Below are 20,538 nucleotides of genomic sequence, written 5' to 3'. Positions count from 1 at the left end.
TGAGAATCCCATAGGTGTTACAAACCCACACACCTCCATTATCACTGAAACTGCTTGGGAAGTCAGCACACTGTCCCATGCCTGCTGAGGAACCCAGAATTCTCCAAAGGGAACATGCTCTGGCCGCTTCTCCCTTGAGAATCAGAGAGTATAAGAAGAGATGGGAGTCTGGTATAAATGCAAATAGTGTGGATCATGGGAATTATATAAAGATTTAAGGTATTTCTTTATTATCTTAAGAGGCCCCATCCTGGAACTTCCACCTAGCTACCTTCTCAAGATCTCTGTATCAGTTATATTCATTGGCAAAGGACAGAAACCAATTCTGTCTACCTTAATGGGGCAGGACCAGTACCAACACTGCAGGAAAAAAAACTGCTGCTATGAATGATTCCTTAATATCTCTAAGTCTTTGAACTCAAAATTCTACAATATAGAAGGGGGTGTCTGAGTGGCCAAAACAAGGCCATCCCTGTCTGACAGTGTAGAAAAAAGAAAGGTCTGACTCCATAAGCTTCTGTATTTCTCCCCATAATGATCACTCATTGTTTTAAATCTCTAAAATCAGAAAAGCAGTCAGATACCAGCTAGCCAAAATTAAAAAAAAAAAAGACAAATGTCCATTAAGACTCCCAGACTTTATGTCAATTAACTTTGAGAAAAATGTTTCTACAACTTGCTTCTAAAATGGAATTGCAAAGCACTAACACTTGGATAGTCTCAAAAAAAAATCTTATGACATATATTCAGAAAAGAAGATGTCATTTATTTTAATTTTTGGTGACTTTCTATCTGTGAGTAGAGAGAGGCAGGGAGAAATGAATAGGTTCTAAAGGTAGAAAAAGTGTTAATTTCTAAAGTAAATTGGATTTGTTAAATATAATATAAAAATTATATCATCAGCATTAATATAATGAATCAAGACCTCTGTCTTAAGTAGTTGGTTTAATTATACAAGCATTTAAAGTTGATTTTTAAAATCAACTTTATTTTGTTCTTTTTGATGGTAGGTAAATAGCATCTAAGAAACACATGGGATAGACTTTTTTTTTTTTAAGATTAATTTGAGAGAGACAGAGCATGAGCAGGGGAAAGAGCCATGAGCAGGGGAGAGAAGCAGAGGCAGAGTGAGAAACAGACTTTCCGCTGAGCTGGGAGCCCGATGTGGGGCTCGATCCCAGGACCCCGGGATCAGGACCAGAGCCGAAGGCAGCAACTTAACCATCTGAGCCACTAAGGCGCCCCGACTTTTTGTTTTCTAATTGGAAATCTGTACCTCTTAATTCCCTTCACCTGTTTCACCCATACCCGCCCCCCTCACTGACTTCCCCTCTGGCAACCACTAGTTTATTCTTGTAGTTATGAGTCTGTTTGTTTTTATTTGTTTGCTTTGTCGGGATAGACTTTTTAAATTGGCCCTTAAAAAAAGGTCAATATAGGGCAAACAGAAGAAACCAGGAAATCTACATTATACAGCAGTCAGAATTCAGGTTGAGATCTTAGCAATAATAGCGATTAATAATAGCTATTACACCTGTCAGAATGGCTAGACTCAAAAAGACAGAAAAATAACAAGTGTTGGTGAGGATGTAGGAAAAAAAGAACCCTCAGGCCCTGTTGGTAGGAATGTAAATTGGTACGGCTACTATGGAAATTAGTATGGAGGTTCCTCAAAAAATTAAAAATAGAAGGGCACCTGGATGGGTCAGTTGGTTAAATGTCCAGCTCTTGATTTCGACTCAGGTCGTGGTCTCAGGGTATGAGATTGAGCCCCACACTGGGCTCTGTGCTCAGTGGGGAGTCTGCTTCTCTCTCTCTCTCTTTCCCTCTCCTCCTCCCCCTGCTCACATTTGCTCTCCCTCAAATAAGTAAATCTTTAAAAAAATTAAAAATAGAAATATCACGTGATTCTATAACTCTACCATTGGGTATCTACCCAAAGAAAATGAAAAAACTACTTCAAAAAGATATATGCGCGCTGTTTATTGCAGCCTTATTTACAATAGCCAAGATATGAAAGATATGACAGATGAATGGGTAAAGATGATGTGGTATACATATATATACAATGGACTATCACTCAGCCATAAATAAGGGTGAGATCTTGCCATTTACAACAATACGGATGAACCTAGAGGGTATTACGCTAAGGGAAATAATCAGGCAAAGATGAATACCACATGATTTCACTTATATGTACAATCTAAAAAACAAAGCAAACAAATAAACAAAAAGCAGAAACAGACCTATAAATACAGAGAACAAACTGATGGTTGCCAAAGGGGAGGGCAGTGAGGGGATGGGAAAAATGGGTGAAGGGAAGATACAGGCTTCCAGCTATGGAATGAATAAGTCATGGGGATAAAAAGTACAGCAAAGAGAATATAGTCAAAGGTATTGTGACAAATAGCACTGTATAGTGACAGATGGGACCTACAATTGTGGTGAGCACAGCATAAAGCATCAACTTGTCTAATCACTATGTTGTACACCTGAAACTAATGTAACATATATCAACTATATTTCAATTAAAAAAGATAGCAATCAATATTTATTATTTAACATTGACTATATCAAGTACTCTAAGTACTTTACATGTATCATCAGCTAATCCTCCCAAGAACCCAAGTATTCCTATTTCACATATAATGAAACATGGTAGTTAAGTGGCCCCTCATCTCATAATACAGCTGGTAACTGGTCAGGTCAGGATATAAGCCCAGAACATGTGCTTTGAAGCAACCATCCTGCTGCCTCCCTTAAGCCAGTGATAATGTGCCTTGGCTCTACCTTTGTAAATATCAAAAGTATTCACTATTCTACCTCACATATAGAGATATGATTAATATGAAAACAATCAGGCCAGCATTTCATCATCTAGGCAAAAACCTTTCAAAAGTTAATTCTGTACACTAATCTCTCAAAACCAACAGACTCAAGCTTTCATCCAGCTGTCCCAAAGTGGAAATTTGCCTAATAGTAACATTTCAGTATCCCTTAACTATACTCAAATTCAGAAAGTATGATATATAAACTATCAGAGGCTTTGGTATATTTGGCTTCCTAATAGGTTCCTGAAAGCTAATTAAATGTACCAAAGGATCTACAACCAATCTTGTTTCCCATAACTATTTTAATAGTAGCTGTAGCCTCAACTATATTTTGATTATAGTTTGAAGGTGCCCTTTCCCTTCCCTCAACTTTTATAAGACACAAGAAGTTAAACAGAAGGGAAGCAATATGTGCCAAAGTACACTGAGGACTGTGGGGCTGGAGGACTATGGGGATCCATTCTTTAAAAATTCAGGTCCTACATCTAGTCTTTTATTTCAACAGAACCTAGATAAAAGGAGCATTTTCATTACGTACTTTTGGGAGGGGGATTAGGAGGAGGAGGAAAGAATATTAATTTTGATAAGATATTAAAAGAACTGATACAATGAAAAATTCAGAGGGGTACAGGTAAGAAAATAGAACACGGAAGCCTAGAAAGGATAATAATTCAAGAAGGTGAAAACTATATAAAATTCTATGACTAATGACAAAAGAATCCAACATATATGACAAGGTAAAGCAAGAAGGAATGAAGATAGGGAAATCTTAAGTCTAGATTCGGTAAGAATACATATCAAGTTCAATAATAATTATCACATGGTAACTTACCACAACTTAAGAGGTTTTTGTGGTCAGAGAGGATATTTATAAGTTCAAGCTTTTCAGGGTAGTTTTATGTAATGACTTAGTCCAGGATGTGGTGTTTTAGTGAAAGACTTAGGAGGAAATGGGAGAATCAACTAGAATGGAAGATCTCAAAGATCAAAAAGGACCAGGGTATCCAAAGGCTCATATCAACGGATGTGGAAGTGACAAAAGATAATGACAGAGAATGTGATAAAGAAGTTGTATGTCAGGCATTGCAATAATTTGAGGGAAAATAAAAAGATATTGGAGGCTGGAAAAGACGGCTATGAAGAGAGAGAAAATCTTTTTTTTTTAATTTAATTTTATTACGTTATGTTAATCACCACACATTACATCATTAGTTTTTGATGTAGTGTTCCATGATTCCTTGTTTGTGCATAACACCCAGTGCTCCACGCAGAACGTGCCCTCTTTAATACCCATCACCGGGCTAACCCATCCCCCCACCCCCCTCCCCTCTAGAACCCTCAGTTTGTTTCTCAGAGTCCACAGTCAAGAAAGAAAATCTTAATAACCACACCACTATGTATCTTTAAAAATGACATATATATTTGAGTTTTATGATAAAGATAAACGTGAAAGATTAAACTTGAAATGGATGTCATCCCAGAAGACAACAATTATGTAAATCAACCTGCCATGTACTAAACAAACATCCACCATCTTGAAGGTCAAGAAATAGATACACTCAAAAGATATTATGCTGGTCTTCTGGAAGCTTGTTTTAAATTTCAAAATGAAAGTTGTACAATAAAGCAAAATCTAATGTAAGACTATAAGTAAAATCACACACACACACATTTAGATAAAAATAAAAGAGAAAGAAATGATTGAATACAATTTCATATCATCTCGAAATTTAAAATGGTTGAAAAGTTCAATTTTACTTGAAAATGCTTTTTTTCTAGACTATGGCACATGTTGAACATATTAAGCTTTGTACTACTGTATCTGAACCACTCACTCAAAGCTTTCCAGTGCTATAGCTGGTGTTCACTTTTACAAAAAAAAGAAAAAGATTTTGCCTTAGTGCTAGATGATTTTCCTTAAATCAACCTAAAGCATCCAAATACGTCATCCAATTCAGTAAGAACTTGTATTTTATAATGGCTCTCATTTGATGCTAGGATGGAAAATTGCAGTCTTTTAAAGAGACTGTAGATTAACTAAATTTGTAATAGTAATCCATCAAAATTTAGTTCCACATCAGTTAGCATTAGACTTGAATTCGGAGAGTTAATGCTGTGAAGCTGTGAATCCTGTTCTTAACCAACTTTATATTGCCATCTCCCTACTTCTCTTTTGATGGAAAAAAATAACTGCTTCTAAGAATAAGAATAAAGCCTTCTTATTCTGAGAGAACACTATTTCCACCACAATAAAAATTAATAAAAAAAAATGGTAAACCTTTATTTAAAATATTATACCTGTCAGGTTGATCTTACAACTTAGATATTATCAAATAATACTTACCAATACATACATCGATTTTCCCTTTAATAGCAGCTTCATGCAGAGGGGTATAGTTCCAGTTATCCCGGGCATTTGGATCAGCTCCTTGACACAGTAACAGACTCACAACCTCAGCATGGCCAAAAGAACAGGCATTATGAAGTGGGATGAGACCTCCATCATCACGAGCATGGACGTTAGCACCCATCTGTAGTAAGTGTTCTACGACATCCTTCCTTCCAAACCCTAAAAAGAAGGATAATATACATTGAAGCAATTCTGTAAAAAGAACCATTAATATTTCTTTAATAACACTAACAAATGTGAACACTTGTAGTACTTTCTTCTATAGCAAAAAGGGTTAAAAAAAATGGCTACCATTCAAATCGATTCTCTCCTCTTATAGAACTCAGAACTAAGAAAGCTGTTCCTTAAGTCTTTGGGCAGTTCATTCAAAGACATTTGTTTTTTCCCCCCCAAAAGACATCTTCAACACATTTTATGTGCTCGGCAACATACAAAATGAACAAGACTCCAGTCCAAGGCATTCATTTTCCCCTCATGCTTCACAAGAAAAAATTGTATGTATAAAATCCATCTATTTTAAGAAATAAAGGTTATTTAAATACTGCTGACAACTAAAACAAATTATAACACTTAACATTATACCAGAAAAACTAGAGAAGACTGTATGGATACCAGAAATAAGTGGTAACAGCTTGGCTATAAGAACTTTGAAAAGGAAGAACTAAAGATAATGTCAAAATATCTACTCTTGGGACTGATGGCCAAACTAAAACAATGTAAGCTTGGATTTAGTGAGTCTGAGGAAACAGTATGACAAACAAGTGGGAACAAGAAAGACAGAACCAGAAAACTGATAAGAAGTATCACAATTTTCAGACAGAAAAAGTGGGGGGAAAGAACAGATCTGAATCAGTGTAAGGACTAGGCACACACTGAGAAAGGTAAAAATTACCAAGAAAGTACATTATGGAAGTCAATGGGCAGCAACGTTATGCGAAGTCAGCATGATGAGGATTTAAAGGGTACAAAAGCCACTGACAATTTTAAATTATAGTACAGTGATGAAATTACAAGTTACACTGCAATGGATTAAGAAGAAAGAAGACTATAAGCATTAGTATTTTTATCTTTATAAGCTAGTATCTTTCTTAATGATTCTTCCTTTCCTACTTTAAATTTTATTTGGTCTTATTTTCTAAGTATCACTACCTCCATGCTATTACCTACTATGTAATGTAGTTAGAAAGTGGCATCATAAATAAAGCCAAAATGGTCGTATCTTCCTTCATTTTATGCATATAAACTAAATGAGAACCATGAGGAAAATAGAAAAAAAAAAGATTTATTTCAAGATATGTTCTCCACACTATCTACAGAAATTCATTCAGTCTAGAAAAACAGGCTCCAAGGAAAAGTCTCCAAAATAAAAGACATGTTTCCACAGATACGTAGTACAAAGTCAGAATTGGGTTTCCATAGAAAATATCCTTCAAATTAAACTGAAAATTTGGGGTGAAAAGAGGTCAGTTCTGTATTACTAACTGAAATATCAAAAGTATAGGATACATGCTAATATAACTATGCTGTTTGTTTCTTAATACCTGCACAACTTTACAGATACCAGATTCTGTTTATTTCTCTAACATCGGTGTCTTTCACCCCACTATCACAGCCTTACTCTTCATTCGCCCGGCCACAGGTGCTTTCCTTAAGTCATGAAGATTTCATGCTTTTCCTTCTATGGATTTGAATAAAGTCTGCATGGCAAAGTCACATTTCCCTAATCAATGCATCGATAATATTTGAGAACGAATTTCCTTTCTTCACTAATAAACAAGTAAATTAAAATAAGATACTTTTTTAAATGTATCAACTGGCATTTTAAAATATCCATTATAACTGAGGGAAAAACGCAAAGTGTGTGTTTAGATCTAAAATATAAAAAATCAAAAAATGCTTGTTAGCAAACAGTGTGGGGAAATGGAACTGTGCTCACACTGATAATTTGAGTGTAAAGTGGTACCACATTTTAGAAAAAAATGTAGTGTTATCAGAACAAAGACTCTGCATCAAGATGTTTATCAAAGCATTATTTACAGAAAACCATGGAAACAATTCAGATGTCCAACACTTATGGCTCTGTTAAATAAATGATGGCTTTTCGTATAACATCATCCTGTACTAAGAGGATGCTATAGAACATTGTGAATATACTTAATGTCACTGAATTATACATGTAAAAAATGTATTATTTTACTACAGTTTAAAAAACATCAAAAAAGTATAAGCCATACATACAAGAAAACACAGGATATTAACAGAAAAACATGGAAAAAGTGTTTTTAGATTAGTCTTTCAGATTAAAAATATAAAACAAAATATTGGGGGAAAATATATATACACACACAAACATATATTTGAAGATAGAAAAAAGATTAAATCACTAGTGGCATTATAGAATTTCCTTCCCTTCTCTTTATCTGTTTTCCTATTATCATATAAAAACACAATGTTGTATAAAATTTATCTAAGTGTGTACTCATACATGTTTATAAAAGAAGGTGGAAGTAAACAGTCAAAATCAGTAGACAATGAAGAATTTATCTCTTTTAACTTGGTCTTGCGTTAATAAAATATATTATTAAAATCAGAGGTTTTATTATCCACAAAACAGTCCCCTATTTAAACTTAGAAATTTAGTACTTAGTAATTCAGAAAAGTTTATTTAAAACATAAAGTTTACTTAAAAGATGTATTTTTACCTGTTCTGTTGAGTACAAATCAAAATTGGCCATTCATCATTCTATAATGTTAAATGCTTATATATTATTTTTACACATAAAGAGAATTCATTATCTCTGATGGTTATATAAGGCCTCTGTTTCACAAACAAGGTTTGTAGTCATAATTATCCCTATAATTGAACTGCTTATTTGGGTCTAAAGAACCAAAATAAAAATAGTAATTAGGATCACAGTCAAAGAACTGCATAGAATTTGAAGTAACTTATCACTAATTAACTCTTCGGAAAATAGTCCCTAAGTGAAAGCATTACAGACACATACTGCAGACAAGATTTTCAGTGTCTTATTCCATTAAGCTAGCACATGTTTATTTTTTTTTTAAAGATTTTATTTATTTATTTGACAGAGAGAGAGAGAGCACAATTAGGCAGAGAGGCAGGCAGAAGGAGAGGGAGAAGCAGGCTCCCCGCCGAGCAGGGAGCCCGACGCGGGGCTCGATCCCAGGACCCTGGGATCACGACCTGAGCCGGAGGCAGCCGCTCAACCAACTGAGCCACCCAGGCACCCTAGCACATGTTTAAAAAATAGCTAAATCACAATGTTTTAATATTGCCACTTATACATAGTTGCTACTTGTACATCTTTATTTATGGCTCAGTGTTATGAAGTAAAGAAGGAAAACCAATATACCTTCTCTCTTCTCTGATCCAGCAAAGGTCACTAAAAAGTAAGACTGTAATTCTCTGATCTTTACCAACACACAGCATGTGCTATTCAGTTATACTAGAGGTATAATTTAACTTTTACAGAAAAACTTTCTTTGCTCAAAGTACATGCCCTATTCTTGACAACACTAAAAATAACAACAATGATAAGTAACTAACATTTCGTGAGCTCTTATGTGTGTCAAAAAGTATGCCAAATACTTGACATGCATCAGCTCCTTATGATAACACCCTGTGAGAGATACCATTATCCTCATTTTGTTAAGTAACTCTTCCCCTCAGTGCTGATATTACATGAGCTGTGCTTCTAAAGACACATCTCAATTCTGTCTACTCCCCCGTGCTACCATCTCAGGTTGTAGTTCCATAATCTCCTGTCTAGACTTCAGCATCTAGCCTTCTAACAGCATATAACCTAACCGCTCTCTCTGCTGTCACATCTGCTGCCCTACAATTCATTGTTAACACAGTAGGAAGAGTGTTCTTTTCAAGGCAATGTATCAGATTAGGTCATTTCCCTGCTTAAAATCTTGTAATGGGCTCCCATAACACATACAATAAGATATTACTACAAACTCCTTAGGACCTACAAGGCTTTATGTGAGCTGACCCCTCTCACCTCTCCCATGTCACTGGGTTTTATTTGCCCTGTCTTTCACTTTCTGTTCCCTGAATATGACAAACTCCTTTCAGCCAAGGCGACTTTGCACTGTTCTCTGAGAACTTGCTCCCGGATCTTCACATGCCTAGCTCCTTCTGCCAACCAATCATCAGCCCAAACAAAGATAAGCAACTTAGAGGACTCTAAACCGAGCACTCAATTTAAAGTCACCTATGTAGGCACACATACTTTTCCATCATTATTTTCAATATCATCAGTTTTACTTTCTTTCTGCATTAAATCACTACCTGAAATTACCTTGTTCATTTACCTATTTGCCTTTTATATGTCTCACCACATAAAAAGAGTTAGGAACTATCTCATAAACCAGTGTGTGTCTCCAGCAACTAAAATAGTGCCTGATACACAGTATGGCTTCAACAAAATATTTGCTGATTATATGAATATACATAATGTTACTTAATCATAATTAAATCAAAGAGCAAGTAAGTAGCTTCTGATTTTATATTTTTAATTTACAAAAAGAAAACATTTAAAGGCTTTTCCAGCTACAAAAATATCAGAAATATTTTAAAATATTTAAACAAAGCACCAAATTTTCACAAAGGAAAATCATCTGTAATGCCATCATCATCCAGAGATAACCAAAATGAACATTTTGATGATTAAACTTCCAGATTTCTTTTTTTGCATGTGTGTATATGTTTCAACATCTTTGCTCTCTGCCTTTTCACTTTTCAACTATCTCAGATACTTTTTCAGGTAAAGATTTAAAATGTTTACATCATTTTCTTATGAGTTACTTAGCCTTCTACTACATGGATATGTCATAATTTATTTAGTTGGGTTGGTTTCACCATTATAAAAAGGAGATTTTGCCATTATAAAAAAAAGTTAAAATAAATATCCTTATACACATATCTTCATACATCCGTCCAGTTCTTTAAGGCAAATTCCTTAAAGTAGAAGGACTAGGTCAAAGGATACATGTTTAAAATTTCATACATTGCCAAACTGTCCTCTAATTCAATCTATCAATTTTCATTTTTAACCAGAATGCTTGAGTATGTCCATTTCCCCATCTTGTGTATATGAACACATATTTATAATCTTTACAAACAAAGAGGCAAAAATAAAAAATGTATTGCTCAACTTACATTTTCTGGGTTCAGATATTTACTTTTTTTAGAAAATTAAATATATGAATACAAATACGGTTGAAATCTCTCTTAATCCTACTCTTCTCTTTTCTTCCCCAACGATCCCATTACATAAACTCAATGTTTGTTATACTTGCCCTTATTTTTATACTTTTCATATACGTGTGTTTTTAAACACTTGAGTTTATATACTTATATATTTCACATTAATATATTTACATATTATATATTTCATATTCCATGTTATTAGATTATATATATTCATATTATATTGTCAAGATCACATGGTCTTCAATCTCTATTAGTGAGATTGACAGTTGTGGCAATTATCCCTCTTCTTGCTGGCCCACAGAAACTCAGTTACTGCTCAGGAATTGGTCAGAATGTAATATATTAGCTAAGAGAAGGTAAATCTTTCCCCAGTCCAAGGAGCGAATCCTGATTACTCTAAGCCAGAAAGGTGATTTTATTCTTCTTTGGCAGTGACTGGCAAGAGGACAGAATGGAAAATCTAGAAGCTTCTGGAAAGATTTTTCTCTCTAATAGAAGATATGTAGAAGAAAAAGGACGCTTTCTCCTCTCTCCCATCCTATTTCTAGAAAACTCTCACAGAAGACTGTGACATTCAGAGCTGCTGATACCAGGATGGGAAGGTCAACAGAATTATGAAAATCCGAGCATAGAACCCTACTGTGCTCACAGAGTATTCAACCAATTCTTGAACTTCTTACCTCTAGACTTATCAAGCAGGAAATAAATGTCCTTAGGCTTAAGTTTCTGTTAGTTGAATTTTGGAATATTTGGAGCTGAACCCATGCAAATTGATACAAATATCTGTTTATATGTTTACTGATCATTCATCTGTCAGCCTTCGGTTCATGGTCTAGACCGAATTTTTTGTCTTATTATTTTTTTGATCTTTATATATTCTGAACACTAATCTTGTATTGGTTACATGCATTAAAAATACATTATTTTGTTTATGGCTTGTCTTTACACTCTATTTACAGTGTCTGATTTCAGACAAGTTTTAAACTTTAACATAATAAAATATATCAATCTTTCCCTACACTGTGCTTTCTACATAATCTGTAAGAAATCCTTCCTATTCCTATACCGTTCGTACATTTTCTCCTAGATTACTTTTATAATTCTGCTTTCCACATTTATTTTTTTAAAGCTTTTATTTATTTATTTGAGAGAGAGAGAGAGAGAGCATGAGCAGAGAGAGGGGCAGAGGGAGAGGGAGAAGCAGACTACCCCCTGAGCAGGGAGTCCAGGCTCTATCCCAGGACCCTGAGATCACGACCTGAGCCGAAGGAAGACACTTAACCGACTGAGCCACCCATACACCATTGCTTTCCACATTTAGATCTTTAATCTACCTGTATATATGCTGTGAGTTACAAATATAGTTTTACGTTTTCCACATCTTTTCTCTTTGCTTGATCAGTTTGTTCAATAGTTTAACTTCAAAAAAAGTCTAAAATACCAAGTAGGGCAGTGCCAATCCCCCTTGTTTCTCTTAAAAAATTATCCTGGCTATTATTGCTTTTTGATGTTCAATGGAATTATCTTTAAGTTCCATGAAAAAATGTGTTAGAAAAAAAGTTTTTAAAGCTCATTGATTAGAGTTAATTCTGTGAAGTTGACAAATTTACAACACCGAGTCTTCTAATCCATGGATATACACTGTGTATCATGTATATCCATGTACATCAAATACATACCTCACATCTTTCATTTTGTGTTTGTTTTCCATTAATATCTTGCACATATTTGTCAAGGATTTGGGGGTATTTTAAGGTTTTTGTTGATAGTGGGACACAGAGGGCAGTGGTACATTAGGGGCGGTCACTAAAACCAGAACACACAGAGCCTTTCAGTCATAAGGAGTTTGGATCCGAGCAGGAGTTTGTCAGCCAAGATTTGTCTGCTAGCTAATGTGACCAGAGGTAGTAATGACAAAATGAGGTCAGAAGACAAGCAAGAGCTAGATCATATAGGGCCTTTATCATGAGGAAAACATCCAGCTACAAATAATGGAACTAGTGAAACCTCAAAAAAAAAAAAAAAAAAATGTAGCGATTTCACATGTCTCACTAAACTTGTCCAGTCAGAGGCAATTCAGGCTCATATAGCAGTTTAACAAGAGCTCTTTAAAAAATGTTCCACTCTGGCATGCTTAGCATGTATAAGCTATCTTCTTGTTTGTCACCTCATAGTCACAAGAGTGCCACACCTTATAGCCTGCTATTCAGGTTCCCACACAAGAAAAAAGAGGGCAAGGGGAGAAAAAAGCTTTCTCTTAATCTTTTAAGAGAAGAAGCCTCTCTAAGATACTTTCACTTATATCTCATTAGCCAAAAACAAGTCATCTCTCCAAGCTCCCCCAAAAGTCCGGAAAGTCAGATTTTTTTTTATAGCTGGTCACACTACTGCCTTCTACAAAATCTAAGATCTGTTAGTGAAGATTAAGGAGAAAATGAACTTTTGGGTGAATAACCAACAGTATCTGTCACAGCTTTTTAAGTCATGGGTAAGAAGTTTGGATTTTATTTTAAGTATGTGGGCAACCCTTTATAAGAGAAATTACTTGACTGTATTCGTCTTAAAAGGATTATCAGTTGGCTACGTGAAAAATAGAATGGAGAGGGTCAAGAGCAAAATCAGAGAAACAGGCTAAGAAAAATCTGCCATAGTTTGGGCAAGAATTGATGGTGGCTTGGAATAAGCCAGCAGCAGTATAGACAGGTCAAAAAGGAAAGGCAAGAAAGACTGGCTCCCAGGTTTCTAGCCTGAGCAATGCAGTTTACGGAGGTGCCATTTGGGGAAGGGTCAGAGCAAGTGAGGAGCAGCAAAAAGTTCACTCAGATGAACTGTTCTTCTCTAACTACTAAACGAACCTATTTTGTAAACTGCAGCACATGCTTTCCCCTAAGCACTGTGTGAGAAACAATTACATTATTTTACATATTCTAAGAAATTTTCAAATAGACTATGTGGAAATCATTGTGCTGGTATTGTGAGGAAAACCTAAATTCGTAACACAAAGCCTAACCTCAATATGTCACCGGTTAGACCCCAAGACCTGACCTTTACTGCCCACCTGCTTGTACTGACTAACCTTTGTCTTACATTCTTCCTTAAGCTCTTCTTTCTGGCTTACCTCTTAACTCAGACAAATGAAACCCAAAACCACCCCTCAGATGATGGCAACTACCCAGACCACCCAAACCCTTGACATGTGCCTGTGCAGATGGACTGTGAAGTGACCTCTGAAATGACCGGAAATTACCTTTACCTCAATATAATACTAAAATCTCCGTCCAAGGGAGAGCCTCAGTCTCATTTACATACATACAATGTATGTGTAGGCATGTTTCCTTAAGGCATATGCTTAACCTTATACTGACTTCCACATATATGACAAGGCTTCCCTATCTAAACATTCATCCTAACCCTAAACAAAAGGTACCCATTCACCCTCTCCTGGGGAGTCATGGCTTTGGAAGCTATTCCACGTGATCCCTTATTTGCTGCAAATAAAGTTTTTCTTTGTGCAACAATTCACCTGATGTAGTTTCTATGACTCATCTAGGGGTAAACTCATGTTGGTTTGGTTACAAGTATACGTACTTTCCTTATTCTAATGTTAAGAGTTTAAATTCAAAATCATTTCAATGTCAAATGTAAGGTCATTTGGCATCTATTCACCAAGGCCGAGTTTAGAGATAGAAAACTGTTTCACTTATGTTCAACATTTTAAACCTACCTAAAATTAAAGCTTCAAAGGAACAACCTTGACCAATATTAAATCTTGTAACTAACAACTGTGACTTCTGAAATATAATAAAAGGAGAGAAACCTAAGGTGTTTGGAGTATTTTAAAGTGATGTTTTTATTTATGGTAGCAAAGTCATAGCCTAAAGATATTTTTCACCTAATTACACTGTCAACAAAGCAACAACCACTGTACATCATTTGAACTATGAACTCCACTGACCTACACTTACATACTCAATGAGAAAATTTATATTACATCTCCCATATTTATTTATTTTTTTTCCTTAAGGGTAGAAAGATCTAATTATACTCAAAAGATACTCAAAGTAAGAACAAAATAAGTTGGAGATTATCTAGGAAATAACTCATGAACTCTCACATATATCACTGTTTTTCCTGATATAAAGGAAACCACAAAAGCTAAGCTGGGATGGATAAAAAGGTACTTGATGACAGATGTGAACTGTTCATTATTCTCTCTAAAAACATTAAAAAAAAATTAGACTCTAAAATAGAAGAACCTACTTACTTTCTTAAGCATTATCAATCTACTTCCATCCAAATAAAAAAAAACTCTTACCAATGACAATAAAATTACTTTCAATGAAACAAATTCAACTGTGACACATTTATGCAATACATAAAAGGTTTTTAAATAACTTTTCTTTCCTGGTCAACAGACTCATCATTTACCTATTTAACACTGGTAGGTAGTTCCAGGTATCTGCTAAGTACCTCTAAAGGTCCATAATAAACACAGTAAGAATTAAAAATCTGAATCACACCTGTATCTTGGCTGATGTGCAGGAGGCAGCCTCAAAATTATAGGGGGAGAGGGGTGCCTAGCAGAGCAGCCCCATCTCTACATGATTTTCTCAGTTTATTCACTTTCTTATAAAGGCCTACCTTCTAAAGTCTTTTAAAGTTTCCAGTTTTACTACATTTTATGAAGAAAATTACATGCTATAATGGTATTCTCTAATCTGGGGAGTGGGGAAAGTCTTGAGACATATTCTTGGAAAATGTCAAGGGTTTTCTATATACTAGGTAAAATTCATGCAGTCCAGTATACACAGAATCAGAGATACCCAGTAACAGATTCCTGGTTACTTTATAATAAATATTCTATGACAAAGAAACATAAATTTTCTATTTAATATTCAAGTCATCATTGCTTCCTCTTCTAATTTCAATTCTAACTATATTAGCCTTTAAATAAAGAACTATTCTACACTTTATTAGATCGAAGTCACTGTTAAGCAACAGGGAGTATGTATATTCCCTGTTGTTTCTAAAATAACAATTCAGAAAACAAACTACAGAATTACTTCAATGTCAATGAAGTTGCATGTTTTTCATCTGTCAAAGGCAGAATCTCACCAATTAATTTTTCCACTTTGTAGAACCTGATTTAGAAAAGGACTTATGCTTAGATAAAATAGTATTTAATTAGCAAGTATAGTCAAGAATATGTGCCTTCCCCAAACCCAACTGTGAGAAGAAGCTCTTGAAGAGATAAATCCCAAGATTCCAGCTCAAAACAACAACAAAAACAACAAAACAGTGTAAGAAATCATCCCTTGAGGAAGAAAAAGAAAATGTTTGGGTACCGCTGTGAGAAGAAACATCAGCTTAAGAGATAGATCCGGTATCCTGGACAGAAGAAAGGCCAGAGGAAAATGTCCTAATTATGTCCTTTCACTCCTCAACACAGTCACATGGTCCACTATGCTACTGTGGAATATAAAGCAGTATTTCCAGCCCAGTTCTAGCCAACAGAAAAGGAGTAACATCAAGGTAAAATATTAGAACTTGGCTGAGGTGGGAAGAAAATTACAGGTGGACTCCCAATTAAGTAATTACAATGAAGGTGACCAACACTTTAAAAGACAAAGGTCTGAGAAATTCTGTGCAACCAAGGTGGAATTGAGCAAAAAGGCCTCTCTACCCTGAGGCATGTCCCTATTTTACCCCAAACCACCTGGAGAACCAAAACAGAACACAGGCTTTCACAACCCCTAAACCCATCAAACCCATTCTCCCATAATAATGCAATATTGGCCCAACTAGCTCTTAGTTTCAAGGGAATATAAGCTCACAGCAGAAAATAATATGCCTGAGGAGTGCAAGCACCATGAGGGAATGATAAACCAAAAGCAGAATTAATAGACAAAAAAAAGAAGACATTTAAAACTGGCAAATTAAATGCTTCAGGAGAAAATAATGGAGAATAATGAAAGCATGACATGAGAACAAAAATCAGGTAAAACCAAATGGAAATACTGTCATGAAAAATGTAAGTGGAAAAATAAAAATATATAATGAATTGATTGAATAGTAATGAAAATAAAGAATAAATTCCTAATAAAATCAAGGTGAAGAACTATCCCAGTAAGTATCTGATAGAGACAAATAGAAGAAAGGAGAGGTAAAGGATGGGAAGAGAAAATATATACACACACAGAAATAATGACACCACTTCCTGTAATTAAAGGAAAATGTAAAGTTTCAGATTAGTAAGAGTTCATAAAGCACTAAACAGAATGGAGAGACATGTTATATGCAATCTGGCAATATTAAAGGCTATGCAATTTCTAAATCCTTCAGCAAGAAAACACAGAAATTTTTTGACTTCAGACTAAAGTCAACCTCAATTTTAAGAAAAAGCATTTTGATGCTTAATTTTATTTACATGAAAGAGTAAAATTAATCTCAGATATGTAAAAATCTCAAAGCTGAACACAAAAAAATACTAGTTGAAACTACTCTCATCAGAATACTTCAGCATGATGAAAAATGGATTTAGTGTGTGTGTGTGTGTGTGTGTGTCTCTCTCTCTCTCTCTCTCTCTCTCTCTCTCTCTCTCTGTCTCCAGGAACACTGAACAATGAACATTCTAGCAAATAACTGCAATGTATGGGTTACAAACAGCACAGGGTGTGTGTGTGTGTGTGTGTGTGTGTGTGTGTGTGTGTGTGTCTCTCTCTCTCTCTCTCTCTCTCTCTCTCTCTCCAGGAACACTGAACAATGAACATTCTAGCAAATAACTGCAATGTATGGGTTACAAACAGCACACAGCCATACAACTTAACTGAGCCTGGGGTAGGAAAGCTTCCCCAATGAAGTGATATTCTGAGCTAAGGTCTAAAGAATAAGTGGTTAACCAGAAAAAAGGATTGGAATAAATGTCTTAAGGAGGATAAGGTACAGTATATCCAAAGCTCAAGAGGTGAGAAATGCTTTATACATTCAAGTACCTAGAAGAAGTTCAGAATGGTTCAGAGAGGCAGTAATAAAGATTCTGAAACAGGTAACAACATGGAATCAACTAATTTTCTACCACAAAAATCATGGAGAAGCAGGATCATCCTTCAAACCCAGTGTATCAGAACTAAAAATCCTTTAAATGATGTATGTCAGGGGGAAGACTATGACTGTTCCCTATCAAAGTAGCATAATTCAAAATTTGTGCAATGCAAATTTAGATATCAGAAAACTGCAAAATATATCTGTATATACATCAATCTTAGAAGATAGAAAAGCTAAAGACTCTTGAAATTCCACTGACTTTTTAGTCTACTTCCATTTATTTCAGTATATTATTGTAGAAGATACTTTTGCTATAAAAGTAGAAACAGAAAGGTCAAATACAGCACAATGAACTAATTACATAGTTAACTAGAAGTCAAAGGAAAAAGAAGCAAAATGTGCCCTAATACTTCTGCTTTCAGCTATAATAATAATTAAGAGACTTCATCTTCATTTTTATTTTAATGGTTGTACTTACTACACAATAAAGGGTTCAAGGAAACTGGCTACCTGCTGAGGAAAAAAAAAAACAAAAACCTTTTTAAAGTATATAGCAAAATAAATTCAAAATAGATTAAGGTACAAAATGAGAAAATGAAACCATAAAACAACTGAGGTGGACATTTGCATGATTTCAGAATGAAAATAACTTTTTAAACATAAAATGGAAGAAAACAAAAAAAAATTTAAAGGCAACAGGTTTGAAAAGGTTGTAAATAAAATTAAAAAAACAAACCAGGGAAATATTTAAAATGATAAGACAAACATCAAAAGGTAAAAGAAAAAAAAGTGTAAGGAAAAAATAATTCATTAAAAAAGCAAATATCAATTATTTTAAAAAGCCAAATCAGTTACTCCAGATATAATCAAAGAAATGCGTATTAAAACATGAATTCTGTTTTTTTAAATCAAAAAGTTAAGAAATATGTTTTAAACGATGATGTTTGGAAACACGTACAAAAATGCTCACAGGAGCAATATTCACAAGAACATATTCATCACCAGTAGAACGGATAAACAGCGGTATAGTCACACCATGGCATTCCTTATAACGGTGAAAATGAAAAAACTACAACTATGTAAGAGACAGGAGTCACCCATGATATAGTATATACTATCTAATATTCATACCAAGTTCAAAAGCAGACAAAACTAATCTATGGGTGGTATGGGGTAGTGACTTAGATGACACAAGACGGGTTTCGGCTGGTGTTGTCAAGGGTATAGTAGTAATATAATTTAGTAGAACCTTCTAGTAAAGCAAATTTAGTAACACATATATCTACATACAAAAACTCTCTAGGAATATATGTATAGCATTGTCTTAAAAACTTTCAGTGATCACCGTTTTAGTTCACTTCATAGACTCAAAACCCAGAACAACGATAAAACTACAATTTCTTGAATCCCAAGCCAGGCTTTTCTCAGAGATAATAACTACCTTACAGGCTTATAAGTAGTCATTGAGTCACAATTGTCAAAATACTTCCTAAAACATAAAAGGTTTTACAATATTAGATGTTTTAATCTCACTAGATTTGGGAGTCTTAATCTGCATTACATATGTCCTCAGTGATTCTCAACTGTCTGCACATGAGAATCACCAGAGGAGATTTTTAAAAAGCAAAGCCTTGCTCCTACTCCTGCAGTTGGACTTAATTGGTCTAGGGTTAAGAATCATTACTCACAAAGTGAACATCAACATCAGCATTACATTAGACTTATTAAAAATGCAAATTCTCAGACTCTACTCCAGACAAACTCAATGAGAAATTTTGGGAGTGTGGTCTACCAACCTGTTTCAACGAGGCCTTCAGGTGATTCTGATGCAGAGTTTAAGAACCATAGCTCTAGTGCTTCTAGATGTTTGTAATCCTCTGAAAATCACATGTAAAGTTTGCTGTTTAAGTATATCCTTCTGGGGAGAACGTTCATGCCTTTCATCAGATTCTCAAAGTGTTAACAAAATTAAGAACCACTTATATAAGCTCAGCAGCTTTCAAAGTGTGGGGGTACATCTAGTGGTCCCTGAGACTTTTCTGGGAGTCTGAAAAGTCAAAACTATTTACAAAATAATACTAAGATGATTTTGACTTTTTCGCTACCAAGACATTGATACTACATGATTTTATAACATCATGTGTTGGTCATCTGGAAGACGTACTCATGGTGCTCTTGATGATACAAAGCAATGGCAGGTGATACTGCTGACCTCTTTGCTTGAACCAAGACAGTGGCACCAAACTATACTAACAGTCATTGTATTCTTAACTACCAGGTCCTCACAGTTTAAAAAAAAAAAAAAAAAGGCAGCCAGTTTCACTTAAAAATGTCCTTCATGAAAATGTAAACATTAATTTTGTTAAACTCAACCCTAGAGTACACATCCTTTTTAATATTTTTGTTACAAAATGAGAAACACACGTTAATCACTTCTAGATACCAAAATACGTTTGTGTTGAGGAACAATACTTATGCAACTGCTTGAGCTCAGTTTGACTTGTGTATTTGGCAGACATTCTCTTGAGAATGAACAAAGAAAGTGAGCCTGTCACTTCAAGGAAAACAACACAGTATTTGTTCCCAAAGACAAAATTTGAGCTTTCAAGCAAAACTGAGAATTCTGTAAAACTTGCATCTGCCACCATGAGCTTTATAGTTTCCCAATACATAAGTGCTTTTCTGTAAGACCGGTGGTGGTAGTAACAAATATGCTTTACAATTTATATAAAGCAACATGTGTCAACATTTAGAAGATCTGCATACCTCAGTGAACTACTATTTTCCAAATGACCAAAACATGTACAGAGGTATAAAATCCATCGTAAAAAATAGACCAATCGGTTTTAACATAACAGACTGAGAAAAACTCATTGATATGGCTTCAGATTCCATGTTGCAAATAACCTTCAGGAAAGTATTATTTATCAAATTTGGGTGTAGTTCCAAAGAAAAAGATCTATGATTATTTGAAAATGCTATTAAAATAGTCCTTTCTTTTCTAACTATGT

General features: G+C 34.8%; 1 protein-coding gene across 1 annotated transcript in view; it reads right to left on the bottom strand.

The window, feature by feature from the left end:
• TNKS (tankyrase) overlaps positions 1-20,538 on the bottom strand; it is a 202,611-nt gene that overhangs the window by 159,417 nt on the left and 22,656 nt on the right. Inside the window, exon 2 of the mRNA XM_028087573.2 lies at positions 5,176-5,400. Coding sequence (XP_027943374.1) covers positions 5,176-5,400 — 225 coding nt within the window. The remainder of the gene's footprint in view (positions 1-5,175; positions 5,401-20,538) is intronic.

The sequence above is a fragment of the Eumetopias jubatus genome, unplaced genomic scaffold, assembly GCF_037043125.1.
Source record: "Eumetopias jubatus isolate StellerSeaLion01/CBP00866 unplaced genomic scaffold, mEumJub1_p1.0 scaffold_2, whole genome shotgun sequence".
In the NCBI taxonomy this organism is placed as follows: Eukaryota; Metazoa; Chordata; class Mammalia; order Carnivora; family Otariidae; genus Eumetopias; species Eumetopias jubatus.
The sequence above is the reverse complement of the archived record's forward strand: the minus strand, read 5'-3'. Positions and strand labels throughout refer to the sequence as shown.